The sequence below is a fragment of the Nematolebias whitei genome, chromosome 15 (assembly GCF_014905685.2).
Source record: "Nematolebias whitei isolate Nwh7 chromosome 15, NemWhi1, whole genome shotgun sequence".
NCBI classification, from domain to species: domain Eukaryota; kingdom Metazoa; phylum Chordata; class Actinopteri; order Cyprinodontiformes; family Rivulidae; genus Nematolebias; species Nematolebias whitei.
In genome coordinates this window covers 27,322,566-27,343,055 of record NC_056512.1, presented here as the reverse complement: position 1 = coordinate 27,343,055, position 20,490 = coordinate 27,322,566, and the positions used below count along the sequence as shown (strand labels likewise).

Sequence of the window (20,490 nt, the reverse complement as noted above, 5' to 3'; positions counted from 1 at the left end):
AAGATTAACCGGAAGTAGACGGTGTCTTTCTGTCACTTCACACGCGCTCATTGGGCTGGATGTGTCGAAAGCGGAAGTTGCGCATTAGACCCTGACCTGCTGCAGCTAGCTGTAGACTTGACTTGAGCCGCCCAAAGCCGTGAGAAAGAAACACAACAGGAACCACTGAATGCAGCAGTGCACAGTTTTAGCATAGAGATGTTTAATATATTTTTTAGATCATTTAAATTCTAAAGACGGGTTAACCGACAGCTAACAGAAGCATGACTACGGCTGACACGATCTACTAGCTAACCGAAAATTATGTCTTCATCCTTCTAGAAAAGCTAACAACTTAGCCATCCGCTACTGCGTTAGCAGCTAGGCGTTTTGCGTCGAAATGGCAAACGCCGAGCCCTAATCAATGCCTCACGTTTTACCGGTGCTGAAAGAGCCAAAGCTAGCTCAAATTTCAACAAAAAAGCAAGCTTCGCCGTTCATGCTAGCGACATATGGCGGTTAACTCTGCCGTAAGATAGCTGGTAAACGGTCAACCGCCTTCTTGTGTCTGCTGGTTGCCTTTTTTAATCCAAGAAGATTAAAAAAACAAGTATATATTTTATCGTGTTTCATATTTTAAAGCAAAGTCGAGTCCTTGACGTATTCAGAGCGCCCACCGGTGCAGACCACGATGAGGAGCTACCAGCAGCAGCACCGCAGCTAACGTTAGCACAGACCGTCCTGCCGGGGTAACTCATGTTGGCCTCTAACGGGAATTAATCAGACAACACTGAAGGACGCGCCCGGGCCAGCTCAACATGGTGAGTAAAATCTAACGAGGAAGACTTTGTCCAAATGTCGTCTTCCTCCTCTCCAAGCAGCTAATCTTATTGATGCCTGATTGGAGCCGATAAGAAGTCAGGGCTGATGTTTGTGATTAAACGTGTCTTCCGTGGTTGTTGGACCCATCTAACGGTTCGACCCGGTTTGTTTTGACAGCTCCGAGCCAAGACGCCCATCTTACAAAAGCGAATATTTGCTTTGCGTATTGTTGAGCCTGGACAAGTTGTGGCTCATTTGAGGAATTTAAACCTGCCCTGCCACACACGGGCCGCACATTTCCAAGAAGAGGGGCTCCTCTTCCTCACTTTATGCAGATCAGAGCTTTATATAAGTCCAAGAGGCTGTGCAGAGATGCTCACACCAATTTGTGATATTTCTTGTAACCATGTTGAAAGTGAGACAATAAAGTTTGCAGGTACAGACATGTGTGAAGGACTGGAAGGTTGTGTTTTTTTATCTCTTGAATGCTGAGACAGATTGTATCTATCTGTGCCTGCGGACTTAATTTTTGCATATCCTTTGTCATTGTAATGTAAATAAGACATTTTAGCAATGCTTATGTGCAATATACTCTAATGGAATGACAGTGTATTTAGATTTGAGGATGGAATTAGATATGCATGGACAAAGTATGATTGCAGATTTTATCTTTTAGCTGGGAACGTATCATTTTTAATGTTTATTGATGTTTGACATTTACCGTTGGTTTATTTATTACTCGATAGTAAGGGCATTGGACTTGTTCTTAACTTGACATTTTATCGTCGTTTAGGCTTCAGAGGAGGCATCTCTGCGTGCGCTGGAGAACCTGATGACAGAGTTCTTTCATAGCTGTACGACCAATGAGCGGAAAAGGGAAATAGGTAATTTAAATTGTATAAAGACTGTTCACTTGTAGGACTTTCATTATCTACCTAATCAATGAACAATGTTGGTATGTGAAACATAAGGGTCGGGGCTTTGGTAGTCTTGTACATACCATAACATCAATAGTTTGTATTATGGATGTGCCAACCACAGTTCTTTACCCAACTTTAATTACACTTAAAGAGATCTTTCTTTTAGTTGTGTTTATAGTTGTCTTTGGGTATTTGAGCACAAGTGATGTAAATTCACTTTTCTTAAGTTTTAGCATGGAAATAATAAATCACTTCCATTCAGATTCGTATTACTACTTTAAAATGTACGTGTAACTAAATAACCATACTGAAAAAAATACTATGAAACGCTCTACAAGAAGCTAAATAATTGCTTAAATTTTTATCTCTAAAGAGAACAAAACTAAAATATAACACTAACACCCAAGATGTTGCTGCTGTTCGTCAGTCACTGCTGTTTTGCTCTCAAAATAATTTACACACCCAAGACATGAACTTCATCCAGTTAGCATACGATATTTTCACCACCGTTCCTGCTTTTGCTTACCACACCATGCCATGCCACTTTATTAATAAAGCTCTTAAAACCAGCAACAATATTTTACATGATAAAATATGTAAATCAACAGAGGTAAATAAAGAAATGAACAATTGGAATGACTAGAATAATAAAACACAGTGAGGTTAAAATCAAGTCGCACTTGGTTGAAAGCTAGGGAATAAAAGTGTGTTTTTAAACATGTTTCAGTATTATAAACTGATATTTCTTCATGGGAAAAATAAGTTTAGATCCCAGATTCAGATGATCAGTGACGTTGCATCACCAACAGTTCAAATAAATAGACCATAAACCGTTACTGCAAGTTGAGTCGTCTTCCTCATTTCCTGTCAGTAACTCAACTGGCACTGATGAATGGAGCTAAAATGAACTAAAACAATTACTCATAAACTAATAGATTGTAGTTTATTTCTATGTAAAACTTATAAATATGACTGTATGTGATAACCTTCCTCTCAAAGCTTTTTGAGCTCCAAAAACAACATAGAGAAGTAGACTGCTGTGTGCATCTGGTTGTTCTGTTCAAATAATAAACTTCACTTGAATTCATTTGTTTTACACGAAGTACTCTTTTGCATAGTGTTTTTACACACTTCCTGTTCTTCTACATATTACTTTCAGTTCGTCTGTGAAGTACTGCTGTGTCGTACTTCTAAAAGATCTCATGGGTGCTTCCTTTTTTTCTGCAGAAGAGCTGCTGAATAACTTTGCACAGCAGACAGGAGCATGGCGACACTGCTTGTTCTTCCTCTCCAATACTCGGAATGAATATGTAATGATGTACAGTCTCACAGTATTTGAAGTAAGTCCTGTGGGCGGAAAAAGTTCAAAGTACTTTTCTAGGTTCCCATTTGCCTGACGATGCTTTGAAAATGGACTAGTTAAACAAGTTAGTTTTAAACACAGAAGACAGGAAGAGATGTTTTGCTATGTGAAATTTTTTTTTTTTACCGGTATGCATTTCCTGTGTCCTCTTTTTTTTTTTTTTTTTTTTTTACACTTCTAGTTACAAAAAACTAAACATGCCATATTTTGTAAGGAAACGGTTCATATATTACAATAAAACTACTCTAGAAGACTTACTCTATTTTGGTATATATTTCTATGCCTAAATTTAGGTGGATGAGTGAAATGTATTTGTATTTTTTTATTATTTTTATTAACTTCTAAAGAGAACCGCGAGAGCTGTTTCTTTAAACACAAATTTTAAAAAAACTTGTTTTCTGTTGATTTTCAGAATCTGGTGAACAAAATGTGGATTGGTTTAGCTTCACAAGACAAGATGGAGATTCGTAGCTGTCTGCCCAAACTCCTGCTTGCTCAGCACAAATCTGTGCCCTATTTTATTCGTAACAAGCTCTGCAAAGTCATTGTAGACATAGGTCGCCAAGATTGGCCCATGTTCTACCATGACTTCTTCACAAACACCCTCCAGGTGAGCTCCATATTTTTCTCCTTCGGTACAACATAGTCAAGTGGTAGTTTGAGTCTTTGGGAATTGTCTGCTGAATGTTGTCACATGTGTAACACGAGGTTTCTTGAGAACAAGCTGCTAATGATAAAACCTACAAAACCACAGCCTCTGCTGCACCTAACATGTTCACTTGGGTGAATCTGCTTTTTAAGTGATACTGCTGTTTAAGTTTGTTTCATTTTAAAAGCCTAGTGTTTTTTTGTAAAGTGCATACATTTTGGCATCCTGAAAAAAAAAGCATTTTTTTCAAGTGAGCATTGTTTTAGGGATAAAATCATGTTTGCACATGCACTTCACAGAGGGAAACTTTCTGCCAACCAGAAATGCAGACTTATAATTATCCCATTTGAGTTGCTGCCCTAAGTGAGTAATGCATGCACCATCACCTTCTAGTGTGAGTTGCTCATATGTTAGGATGGTGATAGTGGTGCAGAATCAGGTAGATGTGCTAAACCTAAAGGTACGTTAACGTTGTCATTTCCTAATGTGAGTTGCTACTTGATGTGACATTCACATGCACAAAAGTTTGATTTTATTGTAACCGTTGTTTTCATTTATATAAAATATAAGGCTTTTTTTTTTGCACTGTTATAAATGTTTAAATTGTCTATAAATTGTTTAATTAAATTGTCAGTTGTGGCTTTATATTGCATCAATATTTCATGTATAACTAAAGATTGTACTTTTTAAGAAATAAATTATTGTTTTTTATCTTTACCAAGCAAGGAAACGATGAATTCACCACAATTTACTTAAAATATTAAATTACGATGTCAGAGCTATTGCATGCAACTTTTTGTCTTCAGTGACTAAGACTTGTTCTGCCTGCAAGTTCATAAGAATAAAAACATTTGTAGGATTGTTGTTTGCTCACGTCACTGATGTTGAATTGAATTCAAAATCTTACTTCTAACCTACAAAGCTCTCAACAACCTAGCTCCAGCTTATATTAGATATCTTATTGTTCCATATTTTCCTAACAGAACACTTCGCTCTCAGACTGCAGGCTTACTCGTGCTTCCTAGAGTTTCCAAAAGCAGAGTGGGAGGAAGATCTTTCAGTTATCAGGCTCCTCTCTTGTGGAACCAACTTCCAGTTTCTGTCTGTGAGGCTGACACATTGTCCAGTTTTAAGACTGGGATCAAGACTTTCCTTTTTGATAAATCTTATAATTAGGGTTGGCTTCTTATGCTGCCTTAGGCTTAAGACTACTAGAGGACAAATTGACCTAATTTCCTTAAATGATTTGCTAAAATTGAATAGTTTTCATTTGATGCTATTTCTATCGTAACATGTGATTCTTGACCTGCCATTGTGTATCTGTTCCTCTCAAACCCAACTGGTCGAAGCAGATGGTCGCTTGTCCTGAGCCTGGTTTTGCTAAAGGTTTCTTCCTCATGAGGGAGTTTTTCCTTTCCACTGTCGCCTTCATGCTCGCTCAAGATGAGAGTCTGTGATGGAGATAAATTCAAAGCAGTCTGCTCCTCAGATAAATAATGTTAAATTATTATTTTTATATATGAATGTTTCTGTTCATTGCTCTCCTGAGACGACATTGTTGTGACTTGGTGCAATATAAATAAATTAAATTGAATTGAATTGAATTGATGTTGGTGGCAGATGAAGTGTGGCATATCTTGGTTTTGTATATTTTTTCTACTGAAGAGACAGGAAAGACATAACGGCAGCACAAGCCATATCTTCTAACTTTAGGCATGGACTCCCATAACAGTCTCACAGCTAGAATTGAGATTTGAAGGTTGTAGATGAGCATCTGTCAGTAACACACTAGGGTAAAACCATAAAAGGAAAAACTTGTTTTTTGTTTTTTTTATGCTGCCATTTATGATGTTGAAAAGCAACATAAATGTCAGAAAAGCACACTTTCACAGTGTTGCTGCTTCTTGCATTACCTGACTTTGAAAACTTCTGGACATTTTACTTGAGCTTTAGAGGGACTTGAATTTAGTTAGTCACTCTCAACTGTTGCCTACAGCTGATCCAGACCCCGGCCCTCGCTCCTCTGGGGTTGATCATGTTGAAAACCACATCAGAGGAACTGGCCTGTCCTCGAGAAGACCTCAGCATTGCCAGGAAAGACGAGCTGCGTAAACTGCTGTTGGACCAAGTGCCGACAGTGCTTGGACTGTTGACTGGTAAATTAATTAATTTATTTTATTTTTTGTGCAGCTTGTTTTCTTGACATGAGCTGACTTTTAAGCAACAACTATAATATAACGTCAACGTAAATCTTGTTTTTGAATTTAAGCTTCTTTTTTTTTTATTATTATTTCAGGCATTTTAGAGACCTACTGGGACAAGCACAGTGTCATAGCATCTACCCCCCCTCCATCACCCACCTCAGGGGAAAGCGGTTAGTAGATTGTCACTTTTGTAAGAGAAAACTGTTAAGACTTAATGATGAAAACAATTAACAGATATTGCTGGGAACTTTGACGTACCATGTTTTAATAGACCGTTTGTATGCTAACACCACCATTTGTTTGTTTGTTCAATCCTTCAGTGGAATTGCTGGGCAGTTTGTTTCAGGGCAGCCAATACTCAAAGCTGCTCTGTCAGCCCATGGCAGCATTGGACAATGAAAGTCATCAGCTCTGCTGTCTGGTTTTGGAGTGTTTATCTCACCTGTTCAGCTGGATCCCTCTGTCCACAAACATTACACCCTCCCTGCTGGCATCTATTTTTCACTTTGCACGTTTTGGTTGTGACCTGCGGACAAAAGCCAAGACAGGACCTTTGAACTCTTCCACCTCTAATGGACAGCTCAATCCCGGAACGGTGCCAACAGCAAACGGACAGAGGCCAAACGACCAGCAGGGAGAGGTTAACAAAATGGATCGCGCTCGGCTCGGTGTGCTCGCGATGACCTGCATCAATGAACTGGTGTCAAAGAACTGCGTGCCAATGGACTTTGAGGAGTATCTGCTGCGGATGTTCCAGCAAACATTCTTTCTTCTGCAAAGGTTGACGCGAGAGAACAATGCTCACACAGTCAAGAGCCGCTTACAGGAACTTGATGAGAGGTATTTCTCAGTTCACAAACTGACAGAGGTATTTGTGCATGTGAAAGTATTTAAAGGTCAGATAAAGTATTTTAAAAATGGTTATATTTAGTTTAATACACTCAAAACTAAACTGGCAGTCAAAAGTTTCACACTTACATTTCCTAATACCATCTTTCATAACACTATTCATTACTGATTTTCTTTGTATGCTTTCTGCAGCTATTTAATTTATTCTAACTTCATACATGAAGAAGTTTTGGAATAATTTATTAGTGAGCAAAAATAACTCGACCTAATTTTAATATTTTCTTGGTTGTGTCTTTTTTTTAGGCAGATCTCATGTCTGTGGTTCAAATATAGATGAGTTTAGCTTTAACTTATTAATACTTGGGTCTTAACACTGACTCATGTCTCTTAAGTTGTAAATGGAAATTGGAAAATAACAAATATGTAAGGCAAGACACTGATTTGTAGTTCTGATGGTACAGCTGCTCCGATCAGTGTCTTTTTATGTTTGACAGAATTATTTTTGCAAAACAAGAACAGTCCAAGTCCAAACTAAATTTATTATCTTGAGTTTTGTTACTTTTTGACTTTTGTTTCTCCAAAGCAAATTACAGTAGAGAAAATCAGAGTCATGAAAGCATATCTTATCTAGTACTATTCCTATTTTACTAATTGGCTTTTCTATGTATGAGAATGTTTCTGTACAGTGCCATGAGACAACTTTGGTGTGAATTGGCGCTATATAAATAAATTGAATTGAATATTAGGAGCATTCAGGGTGGTTCGGCATCTTTTCAGAGGACACTTCAACATGCGGTTAAGCTGACCATTTCCTGCTGGTCTTAGAAAATCAAAATAACGTTAAGTGGCTGAGATTTTAAAGTTACTCCTGACATAAAAATGCATGTACAGTAGATGTACAGTAGTCCCTCACTACTTTGCAGTTCACTTATCGTGGCGAGGCTTCAGGGTGTGGATCCCCACGATAAACATGGGACCACTGTATTATGTTCTATTTTAATGGTTTTTCTCTAATCTTGCAGTTACCTGGAAAAGTTTACAGATTTTCTGCGCCTGTTTGTCAGTGTTCACTTGAGAAGGATTGAGTCGAGCCCTCAGTTTCCTATTGTAGAGTTTCTTGGTTTGCTTTTTAAATACACTTTCAACCAGGTAATGATTGTTTTGTCAATCTTTTATTATTATTATTTAATAAGTTATTTTAGTCTAACAGATTTCATTCAAACCTGCTTCTCGTTGAATTTTCAGCCCACGCATGAGGGATACTTTGCTTGTTTGGACATATGGAGTGTGTTTTTGGATTTTCTAACGACCAAAATTAAAAGCAGGCTCGCAGACAGAGAAAGTGTACTTAACAGGTAAGTGTACAGAGTATTTGCTGTCGTGTTCTTTTGTAGGGTTTGTTTAAACTACTGTCGTGAAACAGTCTTGTGTGATTTGTCAGGTACAAAGATGCCTTGGTTCTTCTTTTGCGAGAGGTCCTGAATCGCATACAGTTCAGATACAATCAGGCCCAGTTGGAAGAGCTGGATGATGAGACTCTGGATGATGATGTAAGGATATTTTATCTAAAAATATTTCACAAATTGTCTTTTCTCCTTTTTCACTTATGAAATGATTCACCCTGTAGCAGTGATGTCTTTAAAATTAAAGTTTACAATTTTAACTTTGATTTCATGCAAACATTACAAAGGCTTCACTTCAAAGTGTGGACGTTCTCTTTCATTTACTAACCATAGCAACAGACTGAGTGGCAAAGGTACCTACGTCAGAGTCTGGAGGTGGTTGCCAAGGTGATGGAGCTTCTCCCATCCCATGCATTTTCTACTCTGGTAAGATATAACTCATTTTTTAAGCACATCACTAAACATTTATCACCATTTATTTTTTAAGCTAATATTGTTACTTACTGACTTAACAGCTGTTTAAGTCTTCCATCAGACATTTATGTGATCAGTATAGCTTACCAACTGCTGATGATTACACTGAACTGCATGATTGATTGGCAGGGTGGAGTAGATATGTGCACCAGGTTGCCACACAGTGTTTTGTTTTTTCTTAAAACTTCCTTAAATTCTTTATCACAACAGTAACATTTAGAGCTACAGGTTTAGACAACATTTAGACAACAGTAACATTTTTAGCTAACATGTCAGCAAACATTTACATGAACGCTCCTACAAGAACCCTGCAGATGTTGGATGTCGTCATGGTGCACTAAGATTCATAACTGGCTGTGATTATCGTACCCACCACTGCACCCTGTATTCACTGGTTAACTGGACATCATTAACTTCACGCAGACTCTCTCACTGGTATATTTTCATCTTTAAATCACTTCTTGGTCTGCTGCCTTCATACATCTCCTCCTACATGTCTCTGTGAGTGCAGCTACAGCGTGCGCTCTCAGGACATTATTACCTGCAGTGTTCCCTCAATGAGGACTGAACTAGGCAAAAGGGCCTTCTCCTACTCCGCTCCTGTTTCTTGGAATATCTTACAAAAAGACCTGAAGCTCTCGACCTTGACCTCTCTAAGTGGCTTTAAGAATCTGTTGGACTCCTGGCAGGGACCAATGCAGACATGTTCCTGTTTTTAGTTTTCTACATTCACCTTAGAATCTAGCTGTTTTTTTTTTTTTGTTGTTTGTTTGTTTTTTTGTTACCTTTTTCTTTTAGCCATCCTATTTGTAAAAAAAAAAAATAAAACCTGCAGTATGACTTTTTATAATTGTTTATTGTTGTTGCTGTTGTCCATTGTTGTCATCTTTCTTTGTTGAAATCAGGTCTCTCTTGTAAATGAGTCCTCGAGGCTCAATGGGATTTACCTGTCTAAATAAAGGTTGAATGAAAAAAAAACATTTAATACTCCGTATTTTTTTACTAAATCAATCTGCAGTTTAATGCAGCAAAGTTAAATATCATTACTTGTAAAATTCCCTTAAGCCAGCTTTTTAAAGTGCAAATTAAAATGTAAAATCAAATATAGATATTGGGCAAGTTGTTCCTCCTGACCAATCTCTTGTTAAAGTCCTACTCTTTTAGTAGTCATAACTAAAGCATAGCCATACATAGGGCTGAGCAATGTCTCGATACGTTAAAAATATTGATATAATTTCATATCGATATAAAATTAAACTATATCAATTCATTCATTCAACCTTTATTTAGACAGGTTAATCCCATTGAGCCTCGAGGACTCATTTACAAGAGAGACCTGATTTTAACAAAGAATGATGACAACAATGGACAACAATAGACAGTTATAAAACGGCATACAGATTTTTTTTAATATACAAATAAGATGGCCGAAAAAAGTAGCAAAAACAGCTAGATCATAAGGCGAATGTAGAAAACTAAAAACAGGAACATGTCTGCATATAGCATAAGCATATAGTCTTAAGCCCCCAGTATACTCCCACGAACGTCCATACGCGGAGGTACGCACGTACGTATGCGGAGGTACGAGCGTACCTCCCAGGCCATGTCCGTGCAAAGCTCAACTTTTACGACCGCGTACGCGGTGTCGCACAATAAACTGCCCAGCGACGCACTGTTTTGTATGCGACACCAATGTAGTAAATTCCCCTTCTTCATCCCTAATCTGGCCTTTTCTTTTGTTTTTTTGCCAAGAGGCAGTGATCTCTTCCTCCTCCGTTGATGCCATGACTGAAATGGTGAGAAATGGAGGAATTTGTCACAAGCAAATTAAACTCAGGTCCAGCGTGGCTGCGGGAGGGTCTGGAGATTTCCTGGTGGGCTGGTCTGATGTGTGGACTGCAGGGCCAGTGCTCCCTGTTTTTTTTTTTTTTTTAGATCTGTTTATTAACAACATATAAACACAGAACACCGCTGGCTGAGGCTGCCAGCGCTCATTTTTTTTCTCTTCCCGACCTGTCAATCAATCCAGTAGGCATGTCAGCAAATGACCAATCAGCGAACTCAATTTGTCCTGAAGGTAAACGCCCCTTGTCTGTGAAGCTGCTCTGCAGCTGCTCGGGGTGTACGCTCGAGCATCAAGTCTGAACCCTCTGCGTACAGTACACGCGTACGTACGTGTGAACGGACGTACGTGGGAATATACTGGGGGCTTTATACTCTACGTATAATAATACTTGAAAATCTGCCTGTTTTTCCTCCCAGTCTGCACCTTCATGTCACTTCGCCTCTCTCCCTCACTAAATACAAACCCACTCCTCCCCCACAGCTTGCTGCAGCTGAAGACTATTTGAATTATAAAGCTGACCTTAAGATATGTAGATATCTTTGTTGACTCACAGTGGAAGAGCACTGTAAATTCCTGCTGGGTGTTAAAATGGTAGCTGCTATAAAGCAGGGGTTTGGTGTTCTCCAGGAAATGAACTGGTTGAGTGGCACAGTATGAAGTTGTCTTCTCATTAAAAAACATAGAGACAAATATCCACAGGGTGATTTATTTGCTGTTTCTTCTGGTATTTACACACAGCAGTTTAAAGCGTAAACAGAAGCTGGACGAAAGCAGCAAGGCTCCGTCCGTGTCTGTAGAAAAACAAACTCCGACCGACACACTCAGCTCTGCCTACCTACCTACCTACCTCAGACTGTTCTCACCTTTTGTGTTTGATGCATCTCTACCCTGAAATGGAGAGATTAAATATTTTAAAAAGTATTTCACACATAATTTTGAATTTAATTGTCATATCGAGGTCTTCATGTTGCAGGTATTCCACAGTTTTTGACAGTTTTATCTTATTCTAGTCTTTTCTGTCTCAAGTTTCCAGTCCTTCAGGAAAATTTGGATGTCTACTTGGGTTTACAGCAGTTCATAGTCACTACCAGCTCAAGTAAGTTGTGTTTAACACATTGATCAGAGAACTGCTACAGAATTAACGGGACATTTCACATAAAGTTTGTTTTTATTTTTCCCCTATAGGTCGGAGGCTGAATATCACAGCAGAGAACGACTGCCGTCGCCTTCACTGTTCTCTCAGGGACCTCAGTTCGCTGCTTCAAGCTGTCGGACGCTTGGCTGAACATTTCATTGGAGAGGTTTTTGCTGCACGTTTCACTGATGCGCTGGCAATGGTGGAGAGGTCTGTGTTCTGCTCTCTTTAAAAACAAAAACTGTATCTTTGAGTATTTCGTGTCTTATTTGTAATTTCTGCTTGTGGCCTTTTCGCGTTCTTTCTGTGCTGTAAAGTCGGTTGTTGTTTAAATGTGGAATATAATGAAGCGTTTGTTTCTTCTTCAAGACTGGTTGAAGTAACTTGCTATGGCTCTCAGACCAGCCTTTATCACCTGGAGACAGCTGTGCCTTCTGTTTTAAAGCCTGACCTCATTGACGTGTGAGTATTACGTGTTCAAAGGAGAATTTAATCCAGTCAGTTTGACAAAACACCGTGGCCTTTTGAAACACAGTTACACCAACTAACAAGAACAAAGTGCAGGTGAGTGTTGTATACAAAAAGTTTATGTAGATAAATACAAGCTGGTGAAATGCCACCCCAGCGGTTTGCAGAGCGTGGGTGGAGTTGCTTCCCGTTCTGAAAAACTTCATGTTTTTCATAATAAAGTTGCAAAATATTTATGTTGCTGTAACTGGAGGACAAGCCTCCAGGCTTAACTTGTTAGATCTTCAGGTGTCCTCTGGACATATGTGCTGTATAAGGTCCTAATGGGGTCAAACATTAAGACTCATAGCTGATAAGAAATGTCAGACTAAAAATGAACACACCTTGTACATAAATAAAACACTGAACGATAATTGTTACATTCATCTTGTACATTAGATTAATTTGCTTGTTTGTTTTTGTTTGTTCCAGACACGCGCAGGCCCTTGCTGCTTTACAAGCCTATTCTCACTGGCTCGCACAGTTCTACAGTGAAGTCCACAGTCAGAACCAGAGCCAGTTCATCAACCTCATCATGTCTGCAGTAGACGCTAGCAGCCCACTCATCACAACCAAGGTAGTTTGTCTCAAATTCAATCTTTCATTCTCACAATCAAACTCCAGTTTGTCAACAGTGCAGTAGTTTAATGTGCTTCCTGAAGAATGCCCTCACGTTTCTTCCGTGCACCTCAATCAATACCATACACAAAGTATCCACATTACAAATTGATAGATTTTCAGCAACTTTTACACTTTAAACATCATCTGGTGTCATTCCTGCAGCCTTTTGTTTGACAGAATCAGGTTTATGAGCCTTTATATAATTTAAAGTCATTGTTTTGTTTTTATGCCTTAAGTGGTAGTGATTGCCTAAGCAACATACGTAAATCAATTAACATTTAACAATAAAATCGTATGCGGCTAGCAAAATGAATAAAAAAATAAGAACATAAATGAGAAAACCTGAAGACATTCAGCTGGCATTGCTGCTCATTGCTCAGTCCTGTTGATGGGCTGGAGCACCCCGCTTGTATAATGGTAGTGGAAACACTGTTTCAACCAATAAAGAGAGCCAGAGCCACAGTTTGACCCAGTCAGAGCACGGCAGGTCGTGGGTGAAGGACACTTCTTTGATAGGCAGGGTGTTCGGTTCTGTTGACAGGGCGGGGCACCTTCCTTGGATAACGGTAGAGGAAACGCGTTTTAAATGACTACATGAGCTGAAATCCTGTAAATATATTTATACTCGGCACATCACTTCCTGTCTAGATATATATTTTTAATATATCTGACAACTCCAGTTGAAAACACTAAAATGACATAAACGTAAACAACAGAAAAACTGTTCAAAATCCGTCTCTTCCTTCAGAATGATGTTGGTCTTGATGGTGCTTCATTAGAGAACACTGTACTGTGTACTTTTACTAAGGTCATGTACACACCATACTCCAAAAATTGGATTATAGTAAGGATTGGAGTATTGGGGGGAGGGGGGGGGGGGGTAACCTGTAGATGTAAAAAAATTCAAAGGATTTTTTTCTGCTTTAATCCATGTGTATATAAACTCTGACTTAAGAAGATTAGTGGTAGGAGTTTTGTTGTTGCAGCAATAGTTTGAGGAAGTTGAATGTAGAAATTGTTGTGTAGTGTTTGAAAACTAAAGCTCATGTTGACTGAATTTTTCCCCTTCGCTTTCTATGTCTAATAGCTTTACCACAAAAATGGTAATTATTTGCAAAGGCGTAAATTAAGTTGTTCTAACTTCAGAGGGCTAAGGAAAAGGCAGACATCACAAGTATCTACCTCATCCTCTCCTGAATGAAGGAGTGAGATCAGAGAAATCCGACCATAAAATAATTGCCTATTTATTTACAGTGGTTTGTTTTTAAAAACACATGCGAGCCCCTGTAGGTAATAGTAGCATTAACTGATTAAAAAAAACTCCTTTTGTTTGTTTGTGTTTTACTCTGACCAGCATCGGTTTGACAAAGTTTCAGGTGGCTTCTCTTCTCTTGCCTAACTTACTGAGATTGTCATTTGTCTGAAATAATCCATCAGCTTCCTAAAAAGTGTTATTAGCTCTTTAGTGGTACTATCATTTGAAAAGCATCTAATATAAGCAGTGACATACAGAAAATAATTTTATTTTTATACTTAAATTTCCAGGTACCAGAGAAGTTGCTGCTCTCAGCGTGCCATCTGATGGTTTCCATAACATCCACAGTGAGGCCGGTGTTCTTGGTCACTTTGCCAGCTGTTCAGAACATCTTCAACCTGATTACTACAGAGAATCACGCCCACCGGCTTCCCCAAGAGGTCAGTGTTGGCCTCAGTCATTTTGTTTGTTTCATTTTTGGCGCTGTATTTCTGGTTTCTAGCTGTGTGTATTTAAATAATAATAAATAACCATTAAAAAAAAAAGTCAGTTTTAAGATTTTGTGTTTAGATTTTTTTTTTTAATGTATTTTCTTAATCTAGTCTGTAATTTTGACATCTCATTTGTGTTTCATGCAGGCCCACATACTTGTCTGTAGGGCTTTGTCCAACATGCTCTTGCTCCCGTGGCCAAATTTACCAGAGAGTGAGCAGCAATGGCAAACACGCTCCAGCAGCCACGCCAACCTGCTAGCTGCACTCACTCGACAGTATCGTATTTTAAGAGAGACTGTGAATTCTACTCCACGCCAGCCCGGTCTGGATAATGGTCAGGATTCTCTTTCGTTGTTTATTTCTGCTTTTAAATTATAACGCCTGCTTTTCATTCCCGTTTATTCCTAATCCTCCCTGAACTGTTCGCTCAACATCCTTCTTTGTTCCAGTGAAAGCGGTGATTCAACAAACCCTGCCTGTGCTCAGAGACATTGTCGACAGCATCTCGAGCGAATCCACCAAATCTCGACAGATCTGTTACCAAAGTATGCAGGAGTCTGTTCAAGTGTCACTCAACCTGTTCCCAGTTTTTATTCAGCAGCCAGGTCAGTTGCTCGTACAGTCTGCTCCTTCATAAGTCAAATCAAGTAACTGGAGACTAAAGCTGAAAAGTGTATATTGGTAGACACCTCTCCACCCTCTCTCCAGGAGTTCTATAATATTTTAACAGATGTATACTCAAATTTAGTGATATAATCTTTGAAGTTCTAAATTCACCTTTTTTAATTAAACGTACCAATCATTAGACAAAATTATGTTTGTGTCGTTCAGTTTATAGACTGGATTCTCAGATTCTCTTCACACAAATGTTAAAGCGTACTTTAATTGAAGTCGTATTTGTCAGACAAAAATCATTACATCATGATTAATCACAATTTATTAGTTGAATGATAACCATGCCATTTTATTTATAGAGCACTTAAAACAGCTACAAGGCCAACCAAAGTGTTGTACAGACAGAACATACAAACAGACATGACAGACATGAAAACTTGAGTGACTGGCCGAGTTTCCTAATATTGTCCCTTCTCGTCTCAGATGTGACGGATGAGATGTTGGCCTTCTTTTTAACGTTGTTTCAAGCCTTGCGAGTCCAGATGGGTGTTGCCTTTACAGGACAAATCATCCACACTTTCCTCAGCATGTTCACAAGGTAAAGATGCTGACAGTGGTTGCACTTGAGTAATACCAATAGTATTGCATCAGGTTTTGTATGCCAAGTCATGCATTGTCATTTTGACTTGCCTCAGGGAACAGCTTGCAGCCAGTATCTTGCAGGAAGGCAGTGCCGGATGCAGAGTGGTACAGAAGTTCCTGAAGATCCTGCAGGTGGTGGTGCAAGAACCTGGTCAAGCTTTCAAGCCCTTCCTTCCCAACATCCTCTCCCTGTGCATGGAACAGGTTTACCCAGTTGTGGCAGAGGTCCGTTTGTTCTCATTCTGAACATCTTGCAGTATCCTACTGTCTGAGGATGTTTTTTTAAATTATTATTAATATTTATTTATTGGCCCAACACAGCATCATTTTTTCATAATTTATTAGTTCTGTTATAACAGACATTTAAGTCATTTTTAAACTACATGTGCATCTCCAAAAATATGAATATCATGAAAAAGTTCCATTTTTTTCCACTCTGTGTAAGAATTTATGTTGAGTTTCACTTTCTGAAATGACTGACAAAAAATACTTTTTCATGATATTCTAATTTTTTAGATGCACCTGTATAAAATGAAAATATTTTCTACTCTTTCTTTGGTCATGGAGAAAACAAGTTGCAATAAACATGGAGTTGCAGTTTATGCTGTCACTTCCTGCAGTCCCTCTCACAAACAGTAGATGTCACTACAGAGAAACACCACTACAACCGCTGGATTGGCACAACACATAAAGTCAATGGTGTACTCAAACATACTTTCACTTTATTTGTTTTACGTACAATAAAATATATGGTATTCTCACCCATCTCTAACCTCCTCGGCAGTCTGCAGGTTTTTCATGTTATCAAATCCTACCAGTTTGCCTCATTAGAAACGTTTGCTCGAGTAGAACCCAAAATAAAAAGCTTTCAGTTTGGTACCACCCACAATGTTAAATCAAAGAAATACAGAACCTAGCTGTGATAGGAAAACACTGGAAAAGTTGCTAGTTGTGCCATTTCGTTTTCTGTTAACACAAAAATGGAAAAAGTAAAAATATTCACCGGAGTTTATGATTTGTAAAATTGAAGGTGAATTTTTTTTATGGTCATCTTAAAAATGCACCTTTTGTTGTCGTCATATTTCCTGGTTATCACTTTGTTACTGAATCTTTTCTCTTTATCAGCGGTCTTCACCAGATGTCAAGGCAGAAATGTTTGAGCTGTTATACCAAATACTTCACCAAAACTGGAGGTACTTCTTCAAAACCTCAGTTTTAATAAGTGTCCAAAGAGGAGCTGTGGAAGACACCATGGAAAACGAGGCCCAGTTCACAGCTGCCATGCAGGTGGGTTTTATACTAATACCTATCCTTGTCACTGTTGTACTTCTCTGACCTAGTAAGTACACATTTAATTGTTTGGTTTTCATATTAATGGGAGTTGACTCATAAATTTGTGTAAAAATCAAAGTTTTAAGTGTGAAACATAAACTTTTGAACAGTTAGAAGAGCTGACTGCTTCAAGTTATGATTAAAGCTATCTGCTTCATTTTCTGTCTCATCCTTTCAGGCTTTTGGACAGTCATTCCTCCAGCCTGACATCCACATCTTCAAGCAAAATCTTTCCTATTTGGAGTCACTGAACAGCAAGCACAAGTTGTATTCCAGGGTAGGTTCACTTTTCCTTTCCATGCATTTGAATATAAAAGACCCAGCGCGTTACTGATCTGGGTTTCTTACTGAACCTTTCTTTTACCATACCATTTTATTTATGCAGCACTTAAACAGCGACAAGGCCAACCAAAGTGCTGTACAGACAGAACAACAGGCAACACACAAAGCAAAATACAAAAATGAAGTAAATCAGAATATATACATAAAAACGTCGCAGATAATAAAATTTTTTAAGCAGTTTAACTTATTTTTGATTATCAGACTTGATGACACAAAGAGTACATAAATATACTGTTGGGTATGCACCTAGATCTTAGCGTCCTCCTTGTTGGCACACTAATAAATACCAGTCATATTTATGACTGCATGCTAATGTGCTTTAGCTACCAAAAAGTTCCATTTGGAGTTTTTAAAATCATGTTTTTGATGTTTGTTGTGATTCTTTTATTGTTTGTTGTGCTTCAGAAGCTTTTCCGGACATCGATGCTCTTCCACTTCATCAACGTGCTGCTTCAGGTCCTTCTGCACAAAAGCCACGACCTCCTTCAGGAGGAAATCACCCTGGCTATTTACAACATGGCCTCTGTTGACTTTGATGCCTTCTACTCGGTTTTCATGCCAGAGTTCCTAAACGGCTGCCACGGTGTGGACACCAACCAACGATCTGTTCTGGCTCGCAACTTCAAGCTTGAGCAGGTACGAAGTTGCATTATTTCAGTAGTGTACTGTGATACTGAGGAAACCTCCTACTGGTTGTGGAACGATGCTCCTAAACAAGATGAGCAGCACAGCACACTTTCTAAACAGCATCTTGATCAGTGTTTTTGTTACTTGGTTAAGCTACTTTTTAAACCCAGTCTGCCACTCGACACTAAGCAAACACTGATGTAGCCCACAGTCTTGTTACAGCAGCCAAGTGCAGTTCTTAATCTGTTTTACTTCTATATTTGAAAAGGGTTCTTCATGCGAGACGTGTGTTGTATTGTGTAGTTTGTAGTGTTGTTTTGCAGCACTCTTTCTGAACATTATGTATTCTGCAGTACTGCATCCCACTTTGGAAATGACCTGTTTTTGTGTATGCAGGCTGGCCGTCTTGTAAACCTTATGAAACTAAACTTTGATCAATCCTATCTATTTTTGTCCCCCGACAGAGCGAAGAGGGGAAATGGAAATTCCCTCCATCCATCTGTCTTGTGAACTTGATAATTTGAAAAATAAATGAAGTACATCCATTTTGGCAACTGGCTGTATCTAGGTGTAAAGTTCAGTATCGAAAATAGGATTGTTGAGTGAAAATCCAAGATGGCCACTACCACTATATGTAAACCAGTCACTCCATTATTTGAGTAAATTATGTTTTCTATTGTTTAAAAGTATAGTTTCCTTAAATGATTGGGGTGGTTGAAGATGAATCTTTGGTGGCCAAGGCCACCCTGGCTCTGCCATTGCACATGCCAACCCCCCATTAAGGTTCACCTGCATTCCCTGTTCAATTCCAGTCCAGAAAAACACTCATCTCAAAATTTACAGTCACTCTTCAATGCTGTTTGCGACGGGGGACATTGACGTACCTCTTGTTCTCTGAGGAAAAACAAAATCACTTTGAGTTGATATCAAAGCTTGTTATTATTATAACTATCGTCATAGTGATATGATTGTTTTTTCCACTGCTCTTACATCTGACAATGAATGTTTTTTCTCCAGGATTTGCCTTCGTTCACTCAGAGCGTTCAGAGACTGGTGAACGATCTTCGCTACTACAGACTGTGTAATAGTAGCCTTCCCACCGGCACCATCAAGCTATAGCAAAGCACCACGTATCAGCTGTGATCTTCAAAGACTGCCTGTGCTCGCCAACACTCCGATTCAGCTTTACTCCCCTTGAAGCAACGCGTTGTTCAGTTGCATTTTTGGAGGATAAGCATGCTGCTGCCGATTATGATGATAATGGGTTTTTTTTGTTTGTTTTTACTGTAAAAGGTTGGCACATTTTTTTAAAGCGGTGCCCTCCTTCTTGTCTTGCCATTTAGGAGTTGGTGAGAACTATATACCTGGTCTGCAGATGGTATCTGCCAGACCCGGCACTGTCTGAGCCAGGCCTTCCCTCCCCCGCCGCCACAACCAAGCTGGGCTGGGACTGAGCACTTTCAACTCGTTTTGAGTTTGTTTGTTTTTTAATGTCTGCTTTTATTCAGTTTTGCCTTTTTTCATCTCCAAAGGAGATAGATTTAAAACTTAAGATCTTTCATATCATTCCACGATGAACAGAGAAAACAACTTAATAAACTGCTTTTTTAGTACACCCTGTGTTTACTTCTTGATTTGTTTAGATGACGTCGTTGCCTATTTGTTACTTTATCACAAAGTTCTAGACTACGGTTGTAGGTTATCTTAAAACTCTAGGTTACAGTGGTTCTCAAACGGGTCCCTGGACCATTGGGCGTCTGCGAGCCGGTGCTTGGGGGTCCAATTTTATTTATTTATTCATTTTTATTTTTTACAAGCACGTAGACGTTTAACAACCTGTTAAAATACACCAAAATGCATGAAATTGCATCTACTTTGTTCAAACTTTTATGAGGGAGGACCCCCCCACCCCCCTTGCCCGCTATTTGCGTTCCAGCATCGATTGGTTTACAGTTTAAGAGAACCCTTGCTCAATTGTCAGTCACCCTGGGATTTCTGAGTCGACAGATGATTTACAATTTTCACCACAGTTTGGTGAAGCATCTAAATGTTGATTTAAGTTGACCTGGAACTGATTATCTCAGCATTAAAGTTTATCACAATTTAATTAGGGCTGTACAAACGCACACAGACGAGCAAAACGTCATGTGACCTGTTGGTGGCAAGTTTTACCAGAAGGAAGTGCAGGCGCCTCCAGAGATTTTTAATGGGGCAGCTGGAAATCCTGGAGTAGAACGCCAAAACCAAATGCCTGAAAAGAGTTTCAGAAGTTGCTGCAAAACAGTGATTTGAAAAACATTTCCCAACTGGTGTAACTCATACAGGTAATATTATGGATTATACGATGTGCAGAGACCAGAACAGATTATATTTGGAGTTCCACAACAGTCCAGATATTGATCTTCACATGA

General features: G+C 38.9%; 1 protein-coding gene across 1 annotated transcript; it reads left to right on the top strand.

Annotated features, from left to right (window-relative positions):
• Nucleotides 1–667: 667 nt before the first annotated feature.
• Nucleotides 668–19,654, top strand: xpo6 (exportin 6). Its single transcript, XM_037688929.1, has 24 exons — nt 668–800; nt 1,595–1,685; nt 2,949–3,061; nt 3,497–3,694; nt 5,730–5,889; nt 6,030–6,107; nt 6,258–6,777; nt 7,809–7,935; nt 8,032–8,141; nt 8,228–8,336; nt 8,523–8,615; nt 11,536–11,605; nt 11,695–11,854; nt 12,014–12,106; nt 12,584–12,728; nt 14,318–14,467; nt 14,666–14,855; nt 14,971–15,126; nt 15,620–15,734; nt 15,832–16,003; nt 16,904–17,065; nt 17,289–17,387; nt 17,858–18,088; nt 19,097–19,654. Exons 1-24 carry the CDS (start codon nt 798–800, stop codon nt 19,196–19,198), a joined length of 3,447 nt encoding a protein of 1,148 aa, XP_037544857.1. The 5' UTR covers nt 668–797; the 3' UTR covers nt 19,199–19,654.
• The last annotated feature ends 836 nt before the right edge of the window (nt 19,655–20,490 follow it).

Bases quoted from the DNA above. Each gene is read 5' to 3' on its own strand.
- xpo6 (XM_037688929.1), top strand. The intron at 11,606-11,694 runs GTAAGTTGTGTT...TTTCCCCTATAG, and splicing joins CATAGTCACTACCAGCTCAA to GTCGGAGGCTGAATATCACA. The intron at 17,066-17,288 runs GTGGGTTTTATA...TCATCCTTTCAG, and splicing joins AGTTCACAGCTGCCATGCAG to GCTTTTGGACAGTCATTCCT.